This window comes from Setaria viridis, chromosome 5 (genome assembly GCF_005286985.2).
Source record: "Setaria viridis chromosome 5, Setaria_viridis_v4.0, whole genome shotgun sequence".
Taxonomy (NCBI): domain Eukaryota; kingdom Viridiplantae; phylum Streptophyta; class Magnoliopsida; order Poales; family Poaceae; genus Setaria; species Setaria viridis.
The window spans coordinates 12,757,250-12,780,804 of NC_048267.2; the positions used below are offsets into that span (position 1 = coordinate 12,757,250).

At 50.3% G+C, this 23,555-nt stretch overlaps 3 protein-coding genes across 3 annotated transcripts; all 3 read right to left on the minus strand.

The window, feature by feature from the left end:
• Positions 1–5,953: 5,953 nt before the first annotated feature.
• LOC117855730 (uncharacterized) lies at positions 5,954–7,044 on the minus strand. The gene has a single exon (XM_034738109.2). The coding sequence runs from the start codon at positions 6,733–6,735 to the stop codon at positions 6,208–6,210; it is 528 nt and encodes a 175-aa protein (XP_034594000.1). The 5' UTR covers positions 6,736–7,044; the 3' UTR covers positions 5,954–6,207.
• A 3,204-nt stretch (positions 7,045–10,248) lies between these two features.
• On the minus strand, positions 10,249–13,172 carry LOC117858920 (RING-H2 finger protein ATL66). Its single transcript, XM_034742077.2, has one exon. The coding sequence runs from the start codon at positions 12,906–12,908 to the stop codon at positions 12,483–12,485; it is 426 nt and encodes a 141-aa protein (XP_034597968.1). The 5' UTR covers positions 12,909–13,172; the 3' UTR covers positions 10,249–12,482.
• An 8,595-nt stretch (positions 13,173–21,767) lies between these two features.
• Positions 21,768–23,144, minus strand: LOC117858250 (E3 ubiquitin-protein ligase ATL41). Its single transcript, XM_034741286.2, has one exon. The coding sequence runs from the start codon at positions 22,710–22,712 to the stop codon at positions 22,026–22,028; it is 687 nt and encodes a 228-aa protein (XP_034597177.1). The 5' UTR covers positions 22,713–23,144; the 3' UTR covers positions 21,768–22,025.
• Between the last annotated feature and the right edge of the window lie 411 nt (positions 23,145–23,555).

The window sequence follows — 23,555 nt, forward strand, 5'->3', positions numbered from 1 at the left end:
GACCAAGACCTACAGCAGGAAGCCTAGTGTGTCCGTTTCCGTTTTCTTTTTCTTGTTGTTGTTTTTGTCGAACGCGAGGGGGTCACTAGTTGTTTGTTTCTGTTTTTCTGTACCACTCTCTTTTTGCTCTTCTTTTTCTGCAGTTGGGCACTGCCTAGTCGCATCCACCAAGTTGTACTTTTCCTTTTTCTCCTCTTCTAATAAAAATTCAGCAAAACTCTTTGCCATCCGTTCTAAAAAAAACTGCTCGATCGGTTCTTATGATGCGCTTTGTTGATCCGCTTTTTGTCGCACTTCATCGTATGATGGTCAAGGATATTGTTCATTTTAGATCAAAGGTTGTTCCCTTGCGTTTTTCAAAAAAAAAGAACGAAAAGAAAGGTTGCTCGCTTTATCTCCGTGGAGCTCTCCCATTTGGCAATTCTCAAACGACAGCAGAACAACTTTTCCAGCACACGGAGCTGCAGATGCATACGAGAGGCGATCTGTGCGTGGACAAGGCCCATACGGGCGCCATGAAAGTTGTAGTTCTACTACTACCTCTTCTTTTATTTTTATTTTAGTTTTTTGAAAATCCAGTTCTACTACTTCAAGGTACAGGTAGAGCACCAGCTTGTGTCTTCAGCTCGTGATCACTCTATTTTGATGGGATATAGGATCACAATCCTATATATGGTGGATCATCATACCATGGTGGCATAAAGCTCGGCTAAAGTTGGCTTTCCAAGATCCTACACGATCATCTCCATGCGTATTCAGGACAACTTGCATAAGCTAGGATCAGTGCATCTCCCGCCCAGCTGCTGCACAATCTAATTAGAAATGAACCTAAGCCCTTATTTAGTTTACCCCTAACTCCCAACTTTGACACTATGCAAAAAGAAGATTCCCCATCATATCAAACTTGCGGTACATGCATGGAGTACTAAATGTAGACGAAATTAAAAACTAATTGCACAATTTTGTTGTACTTTACGAGACGAATCTTTTGAGCCTAATTAGTCAATGTTTGGACAATAATTCACAAATACAAACGAAATACTACAGTGTGCTGCAGTGTTGTAACAGTAATTTGGCACCTCCCAACTTTGGCAACTAAACAAGGCCTAAACAAACAAGTTTAAAACTCACTCGGGACACGATGAACACAAAACCAGACTTCTTTTTGGGCTGAAATAACATTGGCCATGATTTTTTTTTGACTCGTACCCTGAATCCATGGAGGGAAAATAGAAGAAGAAGAAAAACTTTTCCTCGCACAATCTTATTATTACTACTTGGAGGCTCCATTTGAGGTCTCCAGGTGAAGCCACCTAGGATTCCTAGGTGGACAGTCTAGAAAAACAGAGAAATCCTACAAATTCTCATAAAAAAGTAAAACATCCAACCATCAATCGATAGATTGAAATCATCGTAGCCTTTGGATCTATTATGTTTTCTAAACAATTACCCACCTATGCCATTATATAAATAGCCTAAAGTAACCCCCTAAATCTACATATAAATTAACCACATCCGCCATTATATAAAATAAACTAAAGTAACCCCCTAATCTTCATCCAAATTACCCACTTATGCCATTATAAACAATATTTAAAATAACCCCTAATTTGCAATTGAATTGCCTACCACTATTACTTAAAAAAACTTAAAGGAACCTTAAATTTGCATCTATATTACCCACACATGCCATTATTAAAAATAACATGGGTAACCCTACGTTTGAATCAAATAAGCTTAATTAAAAATATACAGAAATATATGTGTTGGCGCTAAAAGTCCGCCGATTGACCCTCAGCGTCGGACACACGACCCGGGAGAATCTGCTTAGCTCCTGTTCGGGTAATCGCCCTGGTGCGGTTCGCGCGGCGTGCCAGCCAATCTGACCTGTTGATTGGCAAGGAAGAAAACGTGTCAAATTCCAGGGGTTCTGATCGGCTAAGGTTCCGATCTCGAAAAGCGTATCAGCGAATTGGCCGATTTGCTATATAAAGATAATCGGCTATGATACAGCCGACAATCGCGTAGCGATTGCAAAGAAAACTACTAGAGTAAACTAAACAAAGCTACAAAGGCAACACTTGAAATAGATCTAATCGGCTACGCGATAATTAATAAAAGAATAGTGATAAAGCCGACAATTCTAATCTCAAGCTGGATAACTGGTGACAAAAACTAGAGCTATAGATAAAACCTACAATTCTAGTGAGTATCGATAACTGGTGAATAAATCTAAACAAAACGACAATGATGCGCCCGAAGTTAAAGCTTAGATATTACTCGATATACGGAACTTACAAAATCGGCCGGAGATCGTGTCGATGCAGCCCCGCCAACCCGTACGAACTCGTGAAAGAAAAAGATGTATTGGCGAAGTCACCGACTTAAAAGTACAATGAAAAGTAGATTTGTTTGTATTGATTGATGTGTTGTTTACAAATCTCTAAAGATGGCTATTTATAGCCTGTTACAACCAATTTCCTAACCGATTAGGATCTATCTCTAATTTTAAATGAAAACGAATATTTACAAACACAACTCGTATCGGAGTTGGTTATTGTACTCCCATGGGTCAATCTTTCTCTCTCTCCTTTCTCTAACCCACTTTAAGCCCACATTGGCTCAATCGCTCCAGCCTTCCAATCGGCCGATCTTCACCAACTCCATCTGCCAAAATACTGTAGCGCCAATCGGCCGATTCCCAGTTGTAGCACCAATCGGCCGATTCCCAATCGTGACCTCTTTAATCCACCATATCAGCCAATCCTTTTTTCTCTTGACGCCGATCCCATACGTGTCAAAATCTGGCGTCAACAATATGATTCTAAATCGTCTATATCTTTCACTATTAGTATACGATATAATAATTAAAGTCTATACGCGTGATGTGTGTCACCATTTATAAGGATATAAAGTGATGAGAATATAGATTTCTATGCTAAAATTGTATCTCAAACTTAGGGTTCATTAAACAAATTCAAGCGCATACCTACGATGCAAAGTGAAAAGTTAAAGATTATAAATATGGTTGAAAATATTATAGAGTAATTACTAACCATTTATAAAGATATAAAGTGATGAGAATATAGATTTCTATGCTAAAATTGTATCTCAAACTTAGGATTCATTAAACAAATTCAAGCGCATACTTGCGATGCAAAATGAAAAGTTAAAGATTATAAATATGGTTGAAAATATTATAGAGTAATTACTAACTAAAATCTATCACAATTGGATGAAGATATTAAGTATATATCTACATAAGTATTGTGTTTGAATATTTAACAAACGATTGGTAGTTTATGGTAATAGTTTTGTAGCAATGTAGTCTCATTTTTTTCCATTGGAGACTCCGCATTAGTTCCCACGAGACAAGTTAGAAAAAAGAGATAAATTCTCATAAAAATTAAAAACATCAAACACCAATCATGTAAACTCTAATAATCATAGCCATTGATCTATTATATTTTCTAAAAAGTTACCCTCCACTGTCATTGTGAAAATATTCAAAAATTAGCTCTAAACCTATATCTAAATTACCGAGCTCAGCTATTATAAAAAATAATCTAAAGTAACCCCATAATCTTCATCCAATTTACTAATACACATCATTATAAAGCATAACTTAAAATGTCATTCTAAAATTTTATCTATGTTACCCACGTGTGTCGTTATTAAAAATAACCTAAAGTAAACACCTAAATATTAATCTAATTATCTTCGTTTGCATCATACAAAAATTATTTTCGTGTGCATCATACAGAAATGTCAAAAAGTAAACTAATATATGATTCTAAATTACCTATTTATGTCATTGTTAATATAAAAATACTAAGTTAAAATATATACACATTATGAGTGCCACCTTTTAGACCATTTATACATGTATGTGAGGAATCAATGAAAAATATTAATTTGTATGCTAAATATAATGTATGGAGGATTGGAGGTGTGATACAAAATGGAATAAGTATGAATATGGATGAAAACGTGCATAGAGTAATTATTAATTAAAAATCAATCACAACTAGACAAAGATAGGTACATATCTATATAAGTATTATGTTGAAGTATTGAAAAATAAGAGGGCAGTAGGTAAACAATTTTGATTATTAGTTAAGAGTTTAATTTTTAAATAATTTTTAAATACAATAGCTTCTAAAAATATTAGTCCGTGCGGGAGCATGGGTTGATGGACTAGTAGTAGTGATGATAAAGTTTCAGTTTCTAAGAACCATGCAGGCACCCTACTGCTGAAACAAACTTTTTTTTTTCGAGGAACCTACTGTTGGAACAAACCTAGGCAGGAACGGATACGAATCTGTCACCCATATGGGCGGGGGCCATACCTCCCGGCCCTCAAGTTGGTGTGCTTTGTTTTCCATGTCCCCAAAAGCTGCCCACTGCTCTCGCGCGCCTCACCTCCAACATGCACGAGCCCCATGCGCCTCGGACGCAAGGCCCCAACAGAAAGGAGCAAGGGCATAGGTGCGGACCCCTGCGGCCTGCCCCCAAGCTTCCCTCTCGTCCGTTCGGCCAGCATCATCCAACAAAAGAAAAGCAAAGCCGCATTGAGTTCTCCCTTTGGCCATACGCAAGCTCTGCTCATCAGCTCGGTTCCAGTTGTCTGATGTTTGATCGATCGCCTCATGCCATCCAAGCAATCGGTCCGCGGCTGGAGTTGGAACCCAGCGGCAAGCAACGGCATCGGCGTCGTCGATCGGTCGATAGCAGCCAGTTTATTTGGCGTCCGAATGCGCCCGACGTGGCGAATCAAGAAATCCGATCAGCACGCGGCTCGAGCTCGATCCGATGCCCACTTCTGTGATCGCGGGCACAGCCCGTCCGTGCAAGCTTCGGATATGTTCACACAGTTAGCTCAAAGAACGATCGACCTCGAAGGCTCCAGCACGTCGACCTCGGCCGATCGGTGTACGTGTACGTACTGAGTAGCCTGAGTTGCGTGCAGCTCCGATGTGTACGTACCCAGCTGCCGCCGCCTCCCATCGAACGTATGAACGTATGCGGCCAGTTGAGCATGGAGAGAGCTCAGTGGCATCGTGTCACGGAGACAATCGATTATAAATGCACGGTGAGCAGCGATACGCAAGGCACGCGCAGCTGGCACGGAGATGCCAGAAAGCTAGAAAGGGTGCAGCAATAGAAAACGACCGAACGGGCTTCCTGAGGAGTGTGAAAAGCGCCGGTTGATCGCTTTGCGGAAGATGGAAACGGGAGGTGTGATTCCATGGGTTCAGACATACCACTTGACAGTGGACACCCAACACAGCACTCACAAATAGAAAAGGGCAAAAGCATTCGTACGAAAACTGCCGTGAATAATAAAAGGTGATAGTGGATCGCTGTAAGCCGATAGAAGTCTCCGTCTCGCCAGATTTACGAGCGACCGAGTTCGCAAGAAACGAACCATTTCGGCAACGGGGCCAGATGAAGTTAAGAAGGGCTGATGAGAAAGAAAGAAAGAAATCGGAGAATAAAGTCTTGTGCGCGGCCGGTTCCGTTTTGCCTCTCGCAGCGAAGAAGGAATCGGGGACGACGAGCACCAAGTCAGGTCCAAGGTTGAAGCTGGAGGCGACGGGAGCACGCGGTTTCGCACCCCGCTGATGCCAATGCATCGATTCATGGAACGGACGGACACCGGCCGAGGCGGCGGCGGCTGCTGGCTGATACGCGCAAGCTGCCGCGCGGGCCGAGAGGGAGGTGACGGCGGGAACCGTGCAACAGAACCGCGTGTTCCTGGCGGCGAAGGCGGCCGGAACGGGCCGAAAGGGAACGAGAGGCAGCCGGCCGGCAGGGCGTTGTGGCCCGCACACGCACCCTTTGCCTAGTGTGGGACAGCTTGGTTGCTTGTCCATTCGTTCCCTTCCATTCCGTTCAATCAAAAAGTCCAAACAGCTCAGCTCACCTCGGCTAGCACGGACACAGTTGCAAGTAGCAAGAGTTGACGTCACTGATATGATATCGCTGTACAAGCACGCACGACCTGACGAATTAAACCAACAAATCTCCGCGATTAATTTAATAAACCAAGACTCCCTCTATATGATCCTAGGTTATCACACTACCTAGTGTGTATTGCTGTCACTATAGCTAGCTAGCTGCTGCTGTTCTCCAATCATGCATGTGTGTTCAACTTCAATTCAAGCATTCCGATCCCAGGGGCGGTGGTCCAGCTCGCCGGCCACATTACACAGGTGGCAGCGCCTCCGCCGGCGTCGGGGTGGTGTCGGCTGCCTGCAGCTTGGTGGCGGTGGCGGCGGCGGCCGCGCCGACGGCGGCGCGGCACATGGGGCATGTGGAGTGCGCGCGCAGCCAGGCGTCGACGCACTCGGCGTGGAACGCGTGCCCGCACTTGGGCAGCCGCCGCACCTTCTCCCCGGCCTCCACCTGCCCGAGGCACACTGGGCAGTCGAGCGCTGGCGCCGCCGGCTCGCCGCTGCCGCCGTCGCGAGCGAAGACGAACGCCGGCAGCGCGGCGATCGCGTCCGCGCTCATGCCGCGGTCGCCGCCTTCATCCAGCGCGCCGGCCACGCCGACCACGCCGCGCCGCTGCTGCTGGCGGCGGCGGCGGCTGCTGCTGCAGGCGTACCAGAGCGCGAGGTAGAGGAGGAAGGTGAGGATGCCGATGGCGAAGGAGAGGCCCATGAAGAGCAGCCGCGCCCGGGTGCTGTACCTCGAGTTGTCCGAGAACAGCCACGAGCTTGGCGAGCTCATGGCTCGTTAAAGTCGTCGATCGCTTCGCTTCTTCTCGCAACAACAACTTGCACGGAGACGGAGTTTTGCTTGGCTCCTCGGCGCCGGAAGCGGCGGCCGCGGAACGAACAATTCGCTCACTCCCCCAGTCGGCGACTCCGTTGGAAATGGAATGGAGTTCCCCCCGTGCAGTGCACGCGAGAATCCGTGGGCTGCAAGCGGCGGTGGTGGTGTTTCCTTTGCTTGGGGTTGGGTCGTTGGCGCGGTGGCCTCTCCGACTTTGTTTAGTGAGGAGGTCGCGTGCGTTTGCTGGGGCAAAGGGGCGCCGCGCCGGCAATTTATAAAGCCGCCGGGGGCCGAGAGCGGGCGAGGCTTCAACGACACGGCCCGCGTGGGGGCGCAGGGCGAAAGGCGCGGGTCTCTGTTTCTTGGGGACCTGGTGGTGGTGGCGCGGCGCGACGACGTCATACGTGAGAGCTCGAGAGATATTTTGGGGTCCCAGGCCGCGCGCGCGGGGGTGATCGACGACGTCGGCCGGCGTTGGTGGTGTTGGCTCGGGCGTTTGGGGGTCAGGACGACGGAGGCCTTGGTTGGTTTGTTTGTTTTGGACCGCACCACGGCACGGGACGGGAGCGGAAAAAGGACGATGAGCCGCGCGGCCGCGGAAAGCGGCGCGACAAAAAAGAGTTCACTGGGCCAGACCCTACAGTGATTGCTACTCACTCATCCATCGTCGTGCGTATCAATTGTCGAGTGTGAAGTTTCCTCTCGGCGCCTTTATGGGCTTTGGTTATGCCAAATTTTTTTGCCCGGTTTACACTTTACTACAACAGATGCCAGTCGTTTTCCGTCTGTTTTTTCTTCTTCTTCCTTTTAGACCAATCAGTCTTTCCGGCTTTCTGCTTGCTTGCACTAATACCTAACGCTCAAACTACGTCATATGTTGGGTCATTATGTGTCGATATGTATAAACATCACCATGGTTTTACGACTGTTTGTCCTGGCGAGAGAGCCTAGTCGACTATTCGTTGACAGTTCCTGCTTCCTTCATTCAGTGGTCGGACATCTAGGGCCGTACGTGTGACGTGTGTTCACTAGCCTTCACTCTGGTAGTGAGTGCGTCGTCATCACGTGTAACTCAAACCAAAAGGATTTTGTGTTGCTAGCTGTAGATCTGGCTGAATTGGGCACCGCGTTCCCTCCTTCACATTTAAGTGAGTTTTGATCACGGTGTTTGTAGCTAATGATCGCGATGATATGGTGATCGGTTTGTTGATTACAGTGCGTGGCCTGGTACTACTGGTACTTAATCTTGGGCTACTTGGTGGTCAGCGGTCATAACCCCAATGATTCGGTGCATGATGCGCGTGTATTTTGTGTTTTAATGGTGGGAAAAGTTTCGTTGCGCCACTAGCTCGTTCTCGTGGAACTGGCCTGGCCGTCAGCTCAGCAGCGGTATGTTCGGGTGCACGAGGTCGTAAAGCATAATGCTTTGTTCTTTTACCAGCCCACAGAATTAGTAGTAAGTGCCAAGGCATGTCACCTTGGGGATTTTTACACGAATTTACAAATTCGGTACAGAACAAATCTACGAGAAACGTGAACGAAATAAAATGAGAAAACGAGAAAAGAACAAACCAACGCTTACACGCCCCAAGACTCCCTGTATCTGTTCCTAACTGTCCTTGATGTGTGCGTTAAAGAAACAAAAATTGTGGTCGGGTTGGTAGCAGAATTTAGTTCGTGATATTACTTGCAGCAATGCGCTTTAACAATCATTTCTGCAAAAGGGTCAGTGACTGTTCGCGGAGGTTGCAGCACCTGAATGATCAATCACACGCGAAAGGCACCACGGACACACGACACGTAGCGATCCGTACCTCCCTGAAGTGACTGATCTGACGGCGAGAAGCAGAACAGTGCATTTCTTTCCCGTCTGCAAGGTGGAGAAGCAGAGGCCGCTCGCAGGTTCGATCCGTTGGCAGGTTGCGAGGTGCGGACGAGCAGGCGACAGCTAGGATTTCAGATGGTGATGTGATCATGATAGCTTCAGGACCCTGCTCGATCGTGCTCCTCCCATCTTCCAAGTGATTATCGGTAGGCACATCAGCACAGCGTGATGATGAGGAAATCCGTGTCATTCGTTTGCATGCGTGTGATGATACACGTGCCCTCTTCGGAAGTCTGTGTGCGTGCAGTGCAGCATGTCGATTCAATTCTACAGCTCACTCCTCGACGAAATACTCCTACACGATGTTTTTGCAAATTTCCAAGAAAGATCACCGTAATTTGCTGTTTGGGAAAATTGGTGTTGGTCGCAAAAAAAATGCTGCTTAGAGATCAGTCAAGGAACAATTGCTATTTCAAGCTCTTGCTACAGCATTTTGGTGTGTTGGTTCACGCTGCAACTTTCTGTGCGGACAGTTAGTTTAGCCGCAATCGAGAGACAGTTAAAAAGTTCAAAAGCATTCTTCCCCACTGGCTCTTCTGAAGATTCAGATGCTGCACCAACAACATTTGATGCTGGTATCAGGCTCTCAGCCCACGGGAAGACGAAGATCGATATACTGCTCCTAAATTCCCTGTCGGCCAACACAAGCCACACAAAACCAAACTATGGCAGTATGGCTGGCATGAGAAGCACACGAAAAAGCTCTCTCCTAGGCTGCCTCTTGTGCAAGGTGCAATGATTTGATGACGCCAAAATGGTGAGTCGACATCCTCCCTTTCTTTTCCCCCCTTGACGTCCAAGAGGCCTTTTCTTCCCCGATCGAGAGAAACAATGGGTTTTGTTACGCATGGATCATCGGCCGGCCCCCAGTTTCTGGATCGGCGGCCATCGCGACGGCGTAGCCACCGGGGCCGTTCGTTCTTTAATTTTTTTTAGGAAAACCTGAAGAGAGCAAGCTGTGCAGCACGACTACTCACTCTCCTGTGGACTCAAAAGCAGCTCAACTTATCAACCCACGGAAATTGTGGATGGACAAGAGGGGGGCTTCCACGTTTTGGGCCTTCCCGCATTTAGGCCCATTTTTGTAAGCCTTCCGGCGGCGAGTGTGTTCCTCTTTCTTTCTTTCTTTCGACGACCAAAAGAAGAAGAAGAAGAAAGGTGATTCGCTGTGCTGTGCCGGCGAGGCCCGTGTCGAATTCTCGGGCTATTATGGTTGGAGACCATTGCCAGTGTTCGTGTTAATGGAGATGGACCCTTGGTCCCGGATATCCAGATACACAGACTTGGCCATTGGTTTCAACTCTCGACTGCAAAACCATCTGTGCAATTCTTTTTCATGAAAACATCGGCTGAGCAAAGAAGTCAGCAAAATGCCTTTGTAGTTGTAGGTCGTTATATTTGCAACGCCATTTTTGCTGCTCCTTCAATTCTGAACATTGGGTTGACGATGCTGTGTTGTCGCTCGTAGCCAGCTTGCAAAATGCTATTGTTGCGGCGTGTGTTTGCGGTCTGCAGATTATTAGAATAAAGGAAGTCTTCGGTTCATGGTGGTCGTCTGTTCTTCGGTTCAAGGAAGCCCAATCGCGCCCATGAAGCATCATCCATCAAACGTTGCACTGCAAGAAGTCGCCGACACACGTCTGGTAACTGGAGCTCACTCAACGCCATGGATGACGTGAGATCAGGCATTTCGTCGAACACCCGCTCCACCTTCGACGCCACGCGCGGCGCCGAGGCTTCGTGCTCTTGCGCCTCTACGCCGTGTTCCGGCGGCCGCCGTTCTATGCAGTACGCACTGCTGAGCCCGCTGCCTCGCAACGAGTTGCAGGACGAGAAGGCCGTTCCGCCGGGCAGTGAGCCTCGCCGCCGCAAGGACGCATCATAGGAACAAGTGTGTGGGTAGCCCTTCCACCGCTGGAGCCGCGGCTCGCAAGAGGTCCGCTCAGGACCTCGTTGGGGGAAGAAGATGCTCTAGCTGCGGGGAGTCGAGCAAGGAAGAAGAACAGGGGGATCCTCCCACTATGTAATTCCCGGGCCAATCGCGGCCGCTCAAGGCCGATTCGACGGCCGATACAGAACCAGGGGGCCACCCCTGGGGTCGCTGTCTCGCCGGACAACCGCCGCGTCCCGGCCGTTCCTCGCGCGCCCGCTGCTCCTTCCGTGCACCGGAGGCCTCCTGCAGTTCTGGTCGTGCTCCCGGTGAACGGAACAGGCGCGGCGAAGGCCCTCCCCGTCCCCATCGCTGTTCACCGGCCCGTGTGCCTCCTAGACGCCGCAAGCTCTGGCCAGCTCCAGATGCGGACCGTGCGTTGCCGGCTTGCCGCGACGACGCCGCTGGGTCGTGTTCCGCGAGAGGACGGTGCGATCCGATTCCAGCGCTGGCGGCGGCGGGGCCCTCCTGCCGTGCTTGTGCCTGTGTTTGCTTTCCCGAGTCCCAGGCATGTTCGCCGGCGATGCGTGGCCTTCGCCTCCTCCGCAGATCCGCAGCAACAATGATTTGCATCGTTCCCCCTACTTGTGCGGCTTCATGTACAGGAAGCGAGCTCTCTACCGTCAGCCGTTCTGGGAGGTACTATCGCTCGACAACCGTTGTATTCTTGGGCGGTGCTGGCGTGCCGGGGCCCGCGGGTCGCCGGAGCAGCGGAGCTCAACGCGCCGCCGTCAAGGGAAACAGCTCGAGCGAGGGAGATAGAGGAGGATGTCCTTCCCGTACGTAATCTACGCAGATCCTAGCCGCACGTGTCCGATCTAACAGCAGCGGAGAACCCAGGGTGGACGGTATTTCATTTAGCGTCCACCCCCGGTCGTTATTCCCTCTGCCGAGTGCCGACCACGGACCACCCCACGCGCCGCCGTCTCGCCGTCGCCGGAGCACCGCCGCGTCCCGGTCTTTCCATGCGTGCTCCCCTCCCGTTCGTCCTACCGGAGGTCCAATTGCGCCCCCTAAGTGCACGGCGCCGGCACCGCGGCACGAGGAGCCCATCGCCGCCCGTATTCCTCCAACCGATCGAGGGCCTCGAATCGCTGACCGCTGTGTGATTTGCTCGCGTCGCCAATGGGGTCTGTACCTGAAAGCCGAGAAGCGAACGTAGCAGCGCTCGGGAGACGAGAGGGCGGCAGCGACGGCCAAGAACAGCCGAGCCGTGGACGCTCGCCGCTTGTGTCCGGCGATGCGTCGCCCGCTTGCTCGCCGCTGAGCGCCACGACTCGTGTGATCAGCAGCGGCGGCAGGGACTTCATCTTCGTGCCATCCGGACGGGGACGTCCTGGCGCAGCCTCCGCAGGATCGCCATCACCCCGAGGCCCGAGCTCCTCAGCGCGCGCCGGGCTCTCTCCTTCCGCGCCGTCCTAGAGGAGGAGGTCGCCGCCGTACTGCGCGCGTGCTGTCCGCGCTCGTGTCGGACACCACGGTGATTGGCGTTAGGTGCGAGGAACGGGACGTGTTCCTGCGGCAGCTCGAACGCCGCCTCGAGCTTCTTGGCCGGGTTCAATCCGGCCGACCAGTGACCGTTCGCGCCGCGTACCCGGGCATCTAGTTATGCCGCCACCGCCACCAGCAACGCGTGTACAATGCACTGTTAGAGTACGAAGTTCAGTATAAAGCATCGTTTGCAATGAAAAGAAAACTGTCAGCGATCTAATCTAAACATGAAAAAAACTGCGAAAAGTAAAATTAAAAGAGCTTGATGAGCTACTAAAAAATACAACTGATGTCACCGTGTACCGGCGCTCAAATCGAATCAAATGACCGCACGACTTGAGCCCCGACAGTGAGCGCCCGCTCGCTGCGCCGCGTGCAGGTGCAATAGGAAGTGCCTCAGCGGCACGTCGCCCGGCACACGGGGCATATCGGGCGCAGGCGCAGCCACGCGTCGACGCACCGCGCGTGGAACGCGTGCGTGCAGCAGGGCAGCGCACGCACCGTCTCGCCTTCCTCGACGGCGCCCAGGCACACCGCGCACTGCTCCGCCGCAGCGGCGGTGGTGCCGTGGCTCACGAAGCTGGGCAGCCGCGCGAGGGCGGCGGCGTCGAGGCCCGAGACACCGCCGCCGCCGTCGTCTCTCCGTGCTGCCGCAGGAAGGTTGTCGTCGTCGTCGACACAAAGGGTGGTGAGCAGGTGGTTCGCGTAGAGCACCGCCGCGTAGCGCAGGAGGACAACGAAGGCGGCGAGGGCGGCGAGCTCAAGGGCTACGCCGACGCCGTCGTACTCGCAGACGACGTTCGCGCCGGTGGTAGCCGGCATTGCTATCTAGCAACCAGCGTCAGTTCTTCGCGCTCTGGAATTCGCAACGGGTAATCAAGCTAGAGAAAGGCTTATGAACTAGCGGCAAGCCGGCAGGTAGTGGAGCCGCACACAAATAACGGCTGCTGTTTCGCGGGGCGCGCGGTTTTTTTCTGGTTTCTGCACGCGGCGCGGCAGTGGTTTTGGACTCTGCGCTCCTGCGGTCTTGCCTTCTTGGTCGCGTCGCGCCCGCAGGAAAAAAAAGTTGGTAAACGCGGTCGCCGTTCATCCTGCCACTGCCAGCAGTATCTGCTAAACTGCATGATGTTTAAGAGCACCTGCTTACTTTTAGCACCCGTCACGTGCGGCCTTATAGCAACTCTGCTACTGACCCTGAAACCCACAAGCCCACTAGGCTAGCAAGGGGGTGATTCGGCGTGTTGGGAAATTCAGCGTAGGCCCATTTAAAATTGGGAAACACTAGTTTTTCCATCTCAACGATAGAAGTAGATTCCAAAAACCCCACTAAATGCTCCAAGATCCTCTTAATAAATAGGTTCCTTCTAGTTCTTTAATTTCTGTACTTACTTAAATTTAATCTTAAAGGATTTTAATTCCCCAAAGACGTGAAAACTTGAATTTAATATTTGCTCTGGACATCCATCTGTGGGGATAGTGTATGCACCATTGTCCAGATGTCAAGACAGTAATCCTTACCGTCGGTTCCAAACTTCAAAACTGACTCTAATGTAATTTTGATACCGATATTACTGAAGATTATTTAACTTCTTTGAGTTGGTGATATACTCATCACAATGAGGTGTTTGTGGTGACTTTGTCAATCTTTAAATTTATCCACACAATCTACCATAGATGCTTATAGAAACAAAGAATGTATTTGTGTAATGTATGTGAGCATCTATTGTGTCTGTAGTTATCAAATAAGGAGGGGCTCCCAAAAAAAGCGGATTTAGCCCCGCGTCATCCCTGCGGCGACTCGGGCGGTGGCACCCAACAACGCCGCCAGGGGCTCCTCCAACTGACGTTCGCAGTCCTGCCGCCGCCGAAAGCTCGGCCGGAGACGAGGATGGCCGGCGGCAAGGATTTCTTCGCATCCCAGGGGCAACACAGTCGCTGCTGGTCAGCTTCCTCCCTTCCCTCTTTGTCAACGTCCTCCGCGGCTCGTCGTCACGGGAGGTCGTCGCGGTCTTGTCCACAACGTCTTCTTTCCGGCTCGTGACGACGACACACACAAGGGCGGGGTCGACTCGAATGCGAGAACCGAGTGCTCGCTACCGCCGCCGCCCAGGCACGCTGCCAGAAACGCGCGGGCATGAGGAAGGTGGTGGCGGGGCGATTCGGCACCATCTTCTCCCGGTCCTCCTTCCCCGATGCTTCATGGCAGCTAGCCGGTGGTCTTGGCGGCAGATCCGGCTACTGTGGCGGAACCGTCCAAATTAACATAGCTAAAGCACACTTAAGTCGCCTAACACGCGATCATGTACTTTAAACAAGTCAACTTGGTCGTCCATCGGATTTTATCCGATAAACCACATAATTTAGGATCGAGAAAGCAAGACTCACAAGAAGGCGAGTGGTTACAGAGATTACAATAGTCCATCAAAATTAAATGAGTGCATCGAATTATTACAACATCAAGTTCGAAATTCAAATAAAGTTTGCAGAGTTTCAAACGACAGAAATAAATAAGAGGAAACTAAACGTCATTGCAAGATATCATGAAGAAGCCTATCATGACATCAATAATCCCTGCCATCGCCATCCAAGAAGGGATCCCACTCAACCGTCCAACCCGGAGGAAGTTGGGTAGGCCAAGTACCACTTGCAGCGAGCTCAGGGGTATCAACATCACCTGAAAAGATGTGCCACAAGCAAGGCTGAGCAACTATGCTCAACAAGACTTAACCGACGGGTGGTAACTACTTCCACCAACACTTAGACATGCAGGCTTTTTGGCTCTGGGGTTTGTTTTTGCCAAAAGCGACTAGAGTAGGTCCTTACTTTCAATATTTTAGCCACAAGTTCTACTGTTGTTTACCATACTAAGTTAGCAACTAAACTAAACATGCATAGTTTTTCAAGCAATTAATAATAAGTAACAACATTAAATCATCATCATATTCCATTCTTACTCAGTGTAGCATAGCGATCAAGTAGTTCCAAACTGTGAGAGGCAGACGATCCGAATTGAATTTCTTAACCATGCATGGTGACCTAATCCTACGACATCCGCGCACCACGAATAATCGCTTCATTTGTCAGTCGTCCCTGTCAATTCCTAGACCTGTGTCGCGCCCACTTCCCTCGGTACAAGGATCCATAGACTCGGTCTCTACCGTACAATGATCGCACTTGTCACCAAATGCGGCCGCAAGGGAACTCCGTTCCAGAGACAGTGGGATGATCCGCTCACGTCCCAATTCAATCAGGTATTAGGCTTCCCCATCCCATACTAGGTATGAGATTAAAACTTTCAAACACTTGATCACGAACACTATCACATCTCGGTCTTAGTCCAAATTTCATGTAGACAGACGGGGCAATCCACCGACCACAAAAAATAGTTCACAGAGCCCTGCCCCACCCGTCGTCCTTATAGTTGCAGCAAAAGAAAAAGTGCATTCAACTCCTATAACTCGCGAGTGATAGGTAATCACTCAACTTTTACCAAGTCCTATTAAGCATTGCAACTACTCGACTTAATATACTAGTGTTCAACTCAAGGGTACTAAGTTCATGCATCTACAGTTTCAATCAACTCTTGGAATGTAAATGCGCAATCAAAGCAATCAATTGTATTGCAAGTATTTAAAGATCGGAAATCATGCTCCGGAGCTTTCCTTCACACTGGGAGTTAGCGAACTTGTCCTCGGCTTGCTCTGGTACGGGCTCGACTCCGGCGTGGTGCAGATCCGCTACGGCTTCTTCTTCTGGCGTCGGGTGCAGCTCGTATGTTCCGTCAGCAAGGTTCAACTCTACACAAAATGCAAATGCATCAAGTTCAAAGTTCCATGCTTTCTCATACAGGATGCAACACATGAATTATTGCTAAAGTGTAAATTACATTGTGACCACATTCACCTAAACAAGGTAAGATATGTTGTGGTATAAAACCCGAGGTTGATTTGATGGTGATTGTGTACATATATATAACTTAACTTTATTAAACTTTAGATCGGAAATAAACTTTAGATCGAAAAGTTATAGTATTTCTGAATGTTTTTCTGTACCTCTTCCGAAAAAGGCCATTACTCTTACTTAATGTTTCTCTCTTCCATTTAATTAGGTCCAACTTCCAATTTTATTTCAATCTTCAACCAGTGGAGTATGACATTGCTAATTTAGCAGTAGGTCAGACATAATGTCATTAGGTTACTGTAAAAATTTGGGGTGCATTAGATTAATACAAAAATAATTAAAATTATTTTGTCATATCAAGGTGACAAGTACTTAATCATTTTTAGCTCAAGTTATTCAGAGACTCTGTTGCTGAAATTTTAACAGAGTGTTACAAAGAAGCAACATAGCCTTTGGTGAATTTTTCAGAATTTTTAACGAAGGACATCTATATTTCATATATTCCTCTTATTTATCTTTCTCTAAAAAGGTGGGTGGGTTCCATGAACCTTCAGACAGGGTTTTATATTTTTCTTGTAAACTAGGCTTTACCACTGATTTACTCAAAGTGGTTTCACATTTTTCTCACCTCTGGATAAATTATTACGCAAAAAGACAAAAGCACTCTTAGATTTTAATTATAAAACTAAAACAGTAATTTAACATCTAGGCTAGGCTCCAAATTATTTTTATACGTTTCCATTCTTTGAAACAAACACTTGAGAGTTGGATTCATCATTTTAGCATTTTTCTGTGATTTACTATGATTTAAATAGCTTAAACAAGGATTAAAATATATAACATTAATTCTAGCGACATGTGCCAAGAGTATTTTTATCATAAACTATACTTGATACTGAGTCTAGCAAAATTGATTTGATATTTTTTTGATTTTTGTACAATTTATGGTGTATTTTCAAATTTCAGAATATTTCATGCTGAAAACAAAATAAAAACCGGGTAAACTTGTGATCAAGCCCTTACGTCTATAGGTTAAACGTGCAGGGGATCCTGATTTTAGTGCTAAGGCCCCTAGAAAAAGGAAAAAGACACAAATGTGTCCTTGGCGGGGCACACGGCGGCGGTCCGGCCAAATTCCAGTGATGCGCCGGCTAGTCCCAGGCAAAAAGTTGCGGGGAAGGTGTGGGAGCTCACTGGGAGTTGATTGGTGGCTGTTGGGGGCGCGGAGGAGGCTCGGTGGGGGTGGAACAGCGCAGGGATGGGGAGCTCGGGTGGCGGCGAAATCCGGCGGCGTGCCGGCGTCATTGACGCTTTGGGAGCCCAACAATGTCGTTGTCAAGATTTGCGGATCAAGACTCTATACTAGTAAATTTCTTTTATGCGCGTAAGGCTTCGGATGGTAGCGTGGGAGACACGGGGTTAGACTGGTTCGGGCAAAGGAGGCCCTACGTCCAGTATCGAGGCAGCTCGTGTTGCCCATGCGGGGTTCTGTAGTAGAGGTTACAGACGGGCGAGAGAGGGAACTGATCCCAGGTCTCTTGAGTGTGCTTGTGCTCTAAGGGAGTGCGAGTGTGTACTGTTTGCTAGAGAAAAAGAGTCTGAGTCCCCCCTGTCTCAGGACCCCCAGTCCTCCTTTTATAGCGCAAGAAGGAGCTCGGGGTTACAGTTGAGACAGGCGTCAGGAGCAGAGGTAGAAAGGATAAGCTTAAGTAGCAAAAATAATACAAGGGGAGGGTCCCAAGGCCACCGCTCTTGCTCCGGCCTTCGGTCCCTGTCAGCGCATCCGACGAGGGAGGGCGATTCCTTCCCGATCTTGTCGATTATCTCCCTAGTCGCCGTCACCGTCGAGCGTGATGATGAGCCTCAGCCTCGGCATTCGTGCCCGCCGGGGAGGAGATCCGATTCTGTTGCCCCGCCGATTACCGTAAGACCCGGACGTCGCATCCCTCAAACCGCCGTTGGGAGCACGGGGCGCGAGAGCAAGCGATGCACCCTCCTGTGTCGTTCGGCGCAGCTCATGAGTACCCTGTGGCGAATCAGAAGGAGCCGCGGCCACTGCAGCTCGCGCCACACGGCCGCGCACCGGTATTCGTGACCGGTTACGTTGGGGACGCCGCTCCCTTTTGGCTTGACAGGGCCGCGGCGCATTTATGGCGAGGTTGATAGGGGGACCCACGAGATCGTCATCCTGATCCTTCAGTCCGCGCCCGAGGCGAATATTCGTCTTGTGGACCCAAGCAAGTCCGACCCCGCGTCCAGGGTCGGGCGAGGCGGAGTTTCTGTGGTGGGGGTTGGGCGCTCCCGACCCCGGTCCCCTGGGTCGGGCGAGGGGGAGCCTTGCGGTGAGGGGTCGGGTGCTCCCGACCCTGGGACCACGGTCGGGCGAGATGGAGCCTTGTGGCGAGGGGTCGGGCGCTCCCGACCCTGGGACCGCGGTCGGGCGAGGCGGAGTTTCTGTGGTGGGGGTCGGGCGCTCCCGGCCCCGGTCCCCTGGGTCGGGCGATGCGGAGCCTTGCGGCGAGGGGTCGGGTGCTCCCGACCCTGGGACCGCGGTCGGGCGAGGTGGAGTCTTGCGGCGAGGGGTCGGGCGCTCCCGACCCTAGGACCGCGGTTGGGCGAGGCGGACTCCCGCCATCGAGGGGTCGGGATTGTCCGACCCCGGGGCCCTGGGTCGGGCGAGACGGAGTGGGATGTTCTTTGCCTCTACTGGGTTGGCGGTAATCGTAATTACCGTAGGTGGGCTTGGGCCTTCATGACTGTTGCTTTAAGCGGCATTAGGAGGTCGTTAATATTTCCCCCCAACAAACAAGCAGCTTGGGAAGCTTCGCGTGGGTACGGCGGAGCTAGCGGTGGCAGCGGCGATGAGCGGGGAGCTGCGGGGGTGGGGGCTCCGCGGAGAGGTGGCTCGGCGGCGCAAGGTCAAGACAGAGCAAGGGTGCGGCAAGCTTGCAGTCGGGGGAGAAGAGCGCGGGCGGGACTGGCGGGCCATATATAGGAGAGGTGAAGCTCCAAGGCTAGCGGATGGGACCGGAGGGGAGCCGAGCGTGCTACTGCAGCCATTAATGGCAGCGGCGCCATTGGCGTAGAGGAGGTAGGGGTGGTGCGGCAGGCGAGGGCGCTGTAGGCAAGACGTGCAGGCGTGGGGCGAAGCGAGTGTGCGCGGCAATAACGGCTTTGCCGGAACGCGTCACTGGCGAGGCAGGGAGGAGCTGTCGTGGCCGGGGCGACGGTTGGCAGAGGCGGCGGCATTGCAGGGCGTGAGCGTGCACAGCCGCGGCAAGGCGCGCCCTCGGGCGAGGCGAGGCGAGGCAGTGGGTAGGGCGACCGCGCGCTCGACTGGGCTGCCGGTGCGTCGACCCCACTTGTCGTGACCGAGGACGGAGTGACAGAGCGGCACCGGTGAGCTTGCACCACGGGGCGGCCTGCGAGCAGAGCGTGACGCACGCGCGCTCTTGGCGCGAGGGATCTGCGAGATCCGGTGATGGGGCGGTCTTTAAGCGTGATTGACTTCAGCTTCTTGAACTGCGTAGCATTAACTCCTTTTACAAAAGTTGTAGTCCTCAGGTTCAAGTTCAATTCTTGTAATTTAACCGAGTTCAAATTCGCAGCAGATTTGAAGATAGATAGCTCCAAAGTTAGAGGGGACGCCTGATTTCCAGACTTAGAAGAATTTCAGCGGTTTTTGGCTGTTTTCAAGATTTTGGCTGACTTAAGCTTCAGTTTCGAAAAGCTTTTGATGTGAATTTGACCAGGGTCTAATTGATGAAGTTGTTGTATGAACTTAGCTCTCAAACTCTTATAAAGAGTTTTGCTGGCATTCTGTTCAAGTTTTATGAGATAATCTCATACCAAGATGCGTGGTTGAACTGCTTCCAGACTTAGCCTAGTTTTGCAGGTCTTGGACCGAGTTGACCAATTTGGCCGACTTTAACCTGAGTTTTGAAAGCCTTCTGTATAGATTTCGACCTAATTCATTTAGTCAAAGTTTTTAAGGGCTTGAAGCTCTAAAACTTTTGTATAGAGTTCAGCTTGAGTTTATATTGAAAATTTTAAGATAAGGAGCTCCAAAGTTGGGACTTAATCTTTTTTTTTTCTTAAATTGGTGCAGTTTTGAATTTCGAGTTTTTGATGGTCTTCTGCTCAGATTCAAACAAAACACCAAAAATAAAAGTTTTTAGGAAAAATGAGTTCCACAACTCTTAGTTGGACAGATTTTTATGTTCTTAAGCAAAAATTTGAGTTATGACATAGACGGTTGTTTAGCTTGTGAGGGCAAAAGTGTCTTTTTACTTGACTGCACAGCTGCCAATTGTTCTCTTATGCTCTAATGACCTTACTTAATTTTAAACACAGTTTAATTAGGTTAGGTTGTTACACTTTGTCCCAGCCATTTCCAGTGCCCCTGCGAGTTGTTTCGCTGGCTCGTCCATGGTGGCCCCTGTGGGCGGTGCCATGCTGGGGAGCCCATCCATGGCGGCAACAACAGCCCACTGATGGTAAGGGTGACGTCTGGCCCCGTCGGGCACTTCCGTGCATCCGCGACCCTAGGCGGTGCGCAGATCGGGAGTTGGGCTGGCAGCCGGACCAGTGCTCGGTGGCTCATGGTGGTACAGCTGAGGCGACGACCGACGGTGTTGGGTGGTTGCCATGTGGGGTGTAGGATCTTGGGTGAAAAGCCTAGATTGGTCCTTGACCATTTGCTAGCGATGATGGTGCTATGGGCATCCTTTTCCTTCTTTCTTGAAGGTGTTGTTGTGAGGACCTCAAACCCAGGGACATTTCCAGGTGAAAACTAAAGAACCGACTCGATGGTTCGGGCGATGGCAGCATCTTAACGTTGCTTTCTTCTTGAGGCGTCGCTTTGCAGTCCTTGGGTTGGCGGAACCATGGTGAGCTTGGAGCGTTGGTGGTGCTTGGTTTGTCTTTTAGTATGCGTGGCAGGATGATCTTAACATCAATAGTTTCTAAGAAGACAACAGATGTATGGATTTTGTTGCTGCATAAGGATCAAAACAAGGTGGAAGTACGGGCTTAGAAGAAGTTTGAAGTTTAGTATTTCTACCTTTTTCTTAGTCTCTTTCTTTCTTGTCTTTGTGTTCCTCAGTTTGAGGTTTGGAGTCTAAGTACTTTGTAACGTCTGGCTAGTTGGCCAGATTTGTTTCATTGTGGTAGTAGACATTCACTTGTGAATGTTTAAGATTGGATATTATCCTTAATCTAAAAGTGTGAGGGTCTATTGTGTCTGTAGTTTCAAAAAATGTTTCAGGAGCTACATTATGCATCCATAAGAGGATTATCTTATATGTAGGTACTAGTGACAAACTGATTAAACCATATCAACTCAGTATCTCTCTTTCTACAAAACTCAAAGCAAACTGTGGGCACTGGAAATCCATGTCCCTTCCTATCACTTGCCATGTTGGGCGGCACCCTGCATGATCAATCAATCCATCTTCATTTTTGGTTTTCTCTGGTGTATTCCATCCTTCCAAATTTTAGGTCGTTTTAATTTCTATAGATACATGATTTTTCTATACGCTTATATACACTATATTTAAATATATAATAAAATCTATGCATCTAGAAAAGCTAAAACAACCTACAATTTGAAACGGGAGAGTATCGTATGTTGCAGGCTCCTGCAGATATATATGATATATCCTTTCGCTTTCTAAAAAATTCTTGTTTATCTACAGATATATAATTTCCTCTTTATACTTTTCAATGTACTGGTCAATGTTCCTAGTTCGTTGAAAGCCTACTATAGCTATTTTTCGTTCATAAGTAGGAACAAGCTTTATCTTCTCACAAAGTTACAAGAATTTTTTTACGACTACAGGGTCTAGCCCCGGCCATATTTGATGGCTTAATATCTGTGCAAATGGGGATTCGAAGTGTGGCTCCTAACTCCACTCTACAATGAGCTACCCAACCAGGCTAGAGCCCATTTACTATACATGTACTATTAACGATTCTAAGCTAGTTACATCCATGAGAAGCAGTCGTAAATCGTAGTGTCGCTTTTGCCGACCTACCCTACTACGGCCCCGGCCGGTTGACCGCGGCGCCGAGCACTGGCGTGCGCGCGTCCCTGGTCTCCGCGACGCCGCCTTCCACGGTCACAACCAACGTGCCCCCCGCTCCGAACAACGCCGGAGGCGGAGTCGCCAGAGCCGGCGACCGCGCGCCCGCGCCCCCCGCCCCCTTGTCGGGCCGCACCTCGGCCCGGCACACCGGGCACGTGGTCCTGGACCGCAGCCACGCGTCGACGCACTCGACGTGGAAGACGTGGCCGCAGCTCGGCAGCGCGCGCACCTTCTCGCCGTCGGCGAGCTCCGACAGGCACACCGCGCAATCCGTCGCCGCCGCGGCACCGCCGGTGGTGGAAGTGGATCCGTCATCGCCGTCAGCCTCTACCTTGCCGCGGTACTCGGTGACGGGGAGGGCGGCGAGCGCGGAGGCGTCGAGCCCGTGGCGGCCGCTGCTCCTGCCGAAGGATACGAAGGAGCGGCGGAGGCTGCCCCTGCCGCGCGCGACGAACTGGTAGAGTAGGAGCCGGACGAGGACGAAGACGACGGTGAGGATGGCGAGGATGACAACGGCCGTGAGCAGGACGCGGCCGCTGAAGCTGTAGCTCTGCTGCTGATCCTGCCGCCGCTGCATGAACGAGCTCGTCGAGCCGCCGTCGTACGGGGCGCCGCCCCCCACGGTGGGGCTCGACGACATGGGTGGACACGGCGGCGGCCAACAAGCAAGAAATGCTTGCAATCGAGAGCTTGTCACGCACGGCGCAGGCAGGCTAAGTAAGTCTTGCCTGCGTAATTGGAGTGCAGGATACGTTAGCGTTTGTAGTGATCAGGTCAACGCCGGCTCGTGTTAGAAAATGTTGCTGGGGGTGGATGCGAACGCCGAGAAATTCCAACGGCCGTCGGTTGCTTTCGCGCGCGAGAAATGAATGGTCGTCGGGCGGCTAGGATGAGATGAGTCTGATTGATCGGCCGGTTTAGCGTTTAATTTAGCTTCAGCTGACAGGACGTTGCTGTCACGTACGTAGGAGTACATGATACACGTAGGATTTTTGTTTGCAGTTTGTGGTGGATGTACGTAGGAGTAGGAAGAAGAAGCCAAGAAACTTCCGGGGGCTCAGGCTAGTCAGCCAAGGTTAATTTGCTTGTGCTGACTTGCAAGCCAAAAAGATAGAGCTAGCTTGGACGAAAAGGAACGGAGAAATCGCTCAGAAAATAGGCGGCCGCAATGTCGCAGGAAATCGAACAGGAGGCGCGTGGCTTCGGAAGGGATGACGAGAAGGGACGACCTGGATACGAGGCGCCTGCGGCCAAAGATCTAGTGCTTTGCTTTCTGGACGTGTCGTTTCCTCCTGATGCTGCCATGCTGTGTGTGCGGGCGAAAAAGAATCCTGATTCGAGTGTCGCTGTTCTCACCCAACTCGGTAGGTTCCGTTCCGAAATGAAAGCAGAGCGAGAGCTGCCGTGTGCGCGTGTTCAAACTTCTCCAACGAGTCAACGACCACCAACCACGAGACGGTTCCGGACGGGAGTTGGGAGGTGA